The sequence below is a fragment of the Rutilus rutilus genome (assembly GCF_951802725.1).
Source record: "Rutilus rutilus genome assembly, chromosome: 8".
Taxonomy (NCBI): Eukaryota; Metazoa; Chordata; class Actinopteri; order Cypriniformes; family Leuciscidae; genus Rutilus; species Rutilus rutilus.
The window spans coordinates 24,096,480-24,102,108 of record NC_140222.1 but is presented as its reverse complement, the minus strand read 5'-3'; the positions used below and the strand labels follow the sequence as shown (position 1 = coordinate 24,102,108).

At 35.4% G+C, this 5,629-nt stretch overlaps 1 protein-coding gene across 1 annotated transcript in view; it reads left to right on the top strand.

The window, feature by feature from the left end:
* The window catches only part of LOC311294976 (von Willebrand factor D and EGF domain-containing protein), a 71,885-nt gene extending 66,574 nt beyond the window's left edge, over positions 1-5,311 (top strand). Inside the window, exons 28-32 of the mRNA XM_084416108.1 lie at positions 264-359; positions 1,123-1,218; positions 1,983-2,078; positions 3,753-3,850; positions 5,075-5,311. Of these exons, the coding sequence (XP_084272234.1) occupies positions 264-359; positions 1,123-1,218; positions 1,983-2,078; positions 3,753-3,850; positions 5,075-5,095 (407 nt within the window). The 3' untranslated portion in view covers positions 5,096-5,311. The remainder of the gene's footprint in view (positions 1-263; positions 360-1,122; positions 1,219-1,982; positions 2,079-3,752; positions 3,851-5,074) is intronic.
* Positions 5,312-5,629: the final 318 nt, after the last annotated feature.

Below are 5,629 nucleotides of genomic sequence, written 5' to 3'. Positions count from 1 at the left end.
GGTGAGGAATGATTCGCTTAATGGCTTGAAACAGTCATCTGGTAAAGATGTTTTTGTTAATATGGAATGACTCTAATGTCTGGGTTGCTTCAAGTTTGGGTGGAATGTAGAAGCTTTTAGAGTGTGTTTTCATGGTCATGTCAGATTTGCTGTCGTTTATTTCATTTTACAGCCGTTTGATGTATCCATCATCTGTCATAGAACACAGGTCTGATATTAACTCATCAAACGTTGGACGTCTTACGCACTTCTCTTTCTTTCAGCTGTGTGCAGTCCACCCTGCAAGAACGGCGGTCACTGTGTACGAAACAACATCTGCTCATGTGTGGAGGGATATTCTGGGATGCGCTGCGAGAAAAGTAAGTGCTGTCTTTCTGACGTGTTTACAAAGGACTTTTAGGACCAGGTGTCGGGTCAGTTTCACATGTATAATCACAAACCAAGCTCCAACCATGAGCTTAAAGTTTTGTACTTCCCCCATGTGAAGCACATAACATGATGGGAGTGAAATCAAAGCATATGGAAGAAAAGCATAGAGTTGTTTTGTTGATCAAAATTGTGCTCTGGGAGCAAAGATCAGACATCACTTGAAGAGTTTACATAAGGCCTGTCTGATTGAGGAGGAAAAGAGATGAATCTGAGCAAAGATAGTGAGTTATTTAACTGCGAGAATTATGAAACATGGGATCAGGACTGGATTAATTAATTTGGTCACGTTATATGAATATTCCAATTAAAATAACATTGAAGAACTGTTGGCAATGTCCTTATGTTGAGGTCAAGTGTAAAAGAAAATCCAAATACACTTCACACAACAAATTCATTTTTGTTTTTAAATACAGAGGGAATAAAGAAAACTTTAATAATAATAATAATAAGGTAAAGAATTTAATTTATTAGGTAAAAAAAAAAAAATTGCAAAAATAAGTAATGATTAATTTATTAAGCCACTGATTCATCACATATTATTTATATGTATAATTCTATTATTATTGATGTTATCGTTCAACCAAACTCTAAATTATGTATTGGATTATCTGACTGCAAAAACCTGGATTCACTTACTTTACCCTGTTGGTCTGAGTAAATCCAAAGCTTTACCTTATTCCCATTCCTCCACAGGTGTGTGTGAACCAGTGTGTATGAACGGAGGGCGATGCGTCGGACCAGATGTGTGCGACTGCGCGTCAGGCTGGAGGGGAAAGAGATGTGATAAACGTGAGTACCAAACCTAATCCTGAAAAAGACCTTGAAGCGACCTCCCTCATGTTAACAAATGTTAAAGTGTGAAAAATTCCAGTTTACACATGAGACCCATCAGTCACAGCAATGTCCTCTGACCCCAGTGACCCTGAGCACACGGTCCACTCTCCCAGATGATTTAATTGTGTCTTGAAACATAAACCTCTCAGTTGTAATGTAATATTTAACAGGAATTAGAAGAATTGTAGTTATACAACATAGAAACCACACTTCTGTCAAGACCACTATCGGCAAATACGATTGATGGTTAGCATACAGTTTGGATTGGCGGTATGGTTCTGTTCTGGGCTAGAACTCCCTGCGCATCCATTCAGCCTAGCATGAATAAGAGCAGGGAGAGCAGCGATAACTAAACAAAACAGAACCAACATGAATGTATTTCAGATATCATTAATTCAAGATTTTAAAGTACAACATAATTCGAGGTTTTATTCTGATTCAAGGGGAATCAGAATGCCAAATCCTGACTGACTAGAGGAGGAGCTGGGGATGGAGGAGGGTAATAGCTCCTGAGAAACACGATAGCTGCTGATAATACTGAAGGAGCTTATACATGTATACAGTGATAGGCGTCGTATTCCTATAGACGTGGATCAGCTGAGAGTCAGCTGATGCGAGCTTGACTAACGTGACCTGCCAGAACTGACGCTACGCTTAATTTTTGATAATGTGTGCCACTGGTTTGAGCCTTGTTTCTCTATTTGTTTCTGTTCCGCCAGCTGTTTGTCTGCAGAAGTGTTTAAACGGAGGTGAATGTTTGGGGCCGAACACCTGCCACTGTAGTCCCGGCTGGAGGGGGAGTCTCTGCCAAATCCGTAAGTGATTCCCATCCCAAATGTAATCGTTTCACCACAACCACACCACGGTGAACCTCAAAAGACTCGCTCGTGTTCTCTGTAAAATAATCTAAATAGCATCTCTTCTGTTCCTGTGCTCTGCGGTTGTTGATGATAAACAGAGAGATCATCTGTGTTTCGCAGGGTCGTAGGAATTCACGTTTACTACTGAAAGTAAAGAGCGACGGGTGTCATGTTCTCATGAGGGTAGTAGATCGGGGACAATTTGAAATGGCTTTTCCTCGAGCTTGACCTGCGTTATTGAAGGAATAGTAACTTTAATTGTGGTACTCTTTGGAGTATTTGGCCACGTACACATTGTAAAGTTTAAGGAGTGACAAATGCATTTAAATACGGGAGTGAATCCCCTAAATTATCGTTCCAGGTGTGTTGTACGTTTTGCCGCTCTCATGTGTTTGGTATCCACTACTTTTGACAAAAATAATATTACAGCGACCAAAGACTCATTATGTTCTGCAATGTTAACTAAACCAGCGTAGTTTGGATGCTTCGCTCTTGAAGTGTTGCCATGTCCACTTATTATAAGCTTTTTTGGGGCTTGTTGTTTGGTTTTTAAAGCGATCAAGTTTACGGAGATATTAAAGTGGGTAGGTGTGGGTCACAATATCCTGGTCTTGTCTTCAATATAAAACATTTGGATTCATCTCGGGCTTATTATGGGCTTGTTCTTGTTCGCATTTTTTTTCTAGCTGGATCTGGCAACAAAAATGAGTCAAAGTTCTTTTGTGAATTACCGAACTGTGTGTGAACAGAACAGGATTAGGCACTAAAAGGTCAACTAACAATCGAATTAAGATGTTTTTTTTTTCCCCCACCAGCATTTGTTTGGATCTTTAAAACTACACTATTATATAAATGGTTAAAATTAGTTTCCCTCATCCATACAGTCTTAGTTGTGATTAAAATTTACACATAAATTAATGCAATTAATACAAGTTTTTATTATAACTGTTATTATTAAATAAATGAAATTTCACAAAAACTTTTTTTGTTTAGAAAAACATGCACTGTTTATTAACAATTGATTTTAATTCTAATTATTAACTCTTTCCCGAGTTGATGTCATTTTCCAGCGTTCCGTGTTTTCAGTGTTTTACGGTAGGGGGCGCTATTACGCATCTTCTTAAAGAGGAAAGAATCTCCGGATGAAAACACCGGCAAAAAAACAAGTGATAAAAGCATTGCTTATAGTCTTTGAAAAATTTTTTATATATATATTGATTTTTTTTTATCAAAATGTTGTCTTTTTTATGACATTTACCCACATTCAAGTGAATAAAGATATTCAGATATTCATATAACAAAATATTCTTGGGGCCATTAAATGTTTGTGAAAATGATCAAAAACACAGGTGGGGAAAGAGTTAATAAATAAAAATGTAAAAAAAAAAAAAAAATGCACTAAGGAATTATTTACAATCAGACAAGGAATATTTACAATACATATTCAATATAGTTTTTTTCTTTCCAGTATCATTTGTATGTTTTTTATTTCTGCCATCAAATGTGCATATTCCATCATTTTCCATGTACTAACCATAAAAATGGACAATGTGACTTACATTTGCAATGTAATGTTCTGAATCAACCATCAAAAATGTATCTACGACTTAAAATATAACTTTTTTGCAGCAATCTGTGAACAGAGGTGTTTGTATGGCAGCCGATGTGTCCGACCAAATGTGTGTGCTTGTAGAAGTGGCTACATGGGAACTCTTTGCTCTAGAAAGGTAATTATAAATAAATAAATACTTTTTTTCCTTTAGAAAAACATATATATATTAGGGCCGTGACATTAACGCGTTAATTTCGATTAATTAATCTGAGACAAAATAACGCGTTAAAAAAAAATAACGCAGATTAATCCATTCCGTATTGACCTTTGAACCTGGAGCCGTTCTAGCCACAATTCGACTGTAAAATGAAGGAGGGAGACGAGAACGCGCTGGCGCTGCCTGGATCATTGATTGGAACATTTACTTATAAAAAACAGCCGGCATTTCAACGTTGATTCACCGGTGAACGTAAGGGACCACGGTCGAATCAATGTTGGATTATGTTTCGATTGTGCAAAACGAATCAACGTTGAAATCGTGACGTTGTTTCACCGTCTCTTCTTTCAATATGGGTGAATAAAGATTGTATGTCGACGTTGTTGAACCAATGATGAATTATGCTTCGGTTTTGCAAATTGAATCAACGTTGATATCGTGACGTTGTTTCACCGTATTACCTGGCTTTCATCATGGGATAATGAGTCATGACAATGCTGACTGAATTTGTGATTAACTGTACACTAAAATATAACTGTCAAATTACTTGCAGCAATGGCTTAATTAAACACATTTAATAAAAATATAACACATGCTCAAGATTGTAAAACAAGTTTTATTCTGAAAAATCAAAAGTCTAAAAATACTTTCTAAAACAGATGAAAAACATCTCAAACTTTAAATTTCAGCATTTTCGAAGTAATGTTAAAAACCTGTAAAGCAAGTGTAAATGTTTATAATTTAATGTTTAATATCAAATGTATAATTTAATAATGTTCAATAATTTAATAATGTTCAATTGTATTGTATTGATTATTTGCTAGGCACAATTATTTAAATGCTCACCCTTTGAACATTTGAACATTATTTCAATAACATGTTCAACACAATTATTTTTAATTGATTGACAGCCCTAATTTATATGCAATTAAAATGCGATTAATTTCGATTAATTAATTACAAAGCCTCTAATTAATTAGATTAATTTTTTTAATCGAGTCCTGGCCCTAATATATATATATATATATATATATATATACACTTTTGGTAATTTAATAAATTAAATTAAATTATAAAGAAACTTTTGTGCAATGGAAAGGCTCTATGGATGTTTAAAGCTTTTCATGGAACCATATGTCAATAAATAACCTTTATTTTTAAGAGTTTCTAATTATTTTACAGCTTCCTGTCCAGAGAGGATGAGGAAATGACATGAGGTGTCATTGCTGCACTGAGGACACTGGGCCCATATTTTACTACTTATTAACCTGACAGGGTTATAATATCGTTTTCAATTTGTAAATATCATATCTGAAAATATTAATTTATGTATAAGGTATAATATAATGTTTTTTCACGCTTTTCAAACGTTACTATATTTGTCATAATGATTCCTGAAATAAATTAGTGTATTTCACGAAAAAAAAAAAAAATTGGCTCTTTTGACTTCTTTCTAACATCCACTCACACTTGTGTCATTCCGTTTAGTGATGCACAAAGGACACGCTTCCCCTCTAAATGACCTTTGATTTCTGAAGGTCTTTTTTAATGCATTGCAGTTTAAAGTTAAGTTTGACAGAAAAACGATGTCTCTTGTTATTCAAGCCAAGGCACAGACAATTTAGCATCCTCTGCCATCCTTCCTCCGACTACGTGGCCTGAAACTCAGTTGCACTCTATTTCTCTGAGGACGTCCCCTTTAATGTGACTGGAATGTTAAAAAAAACACGTAAACAT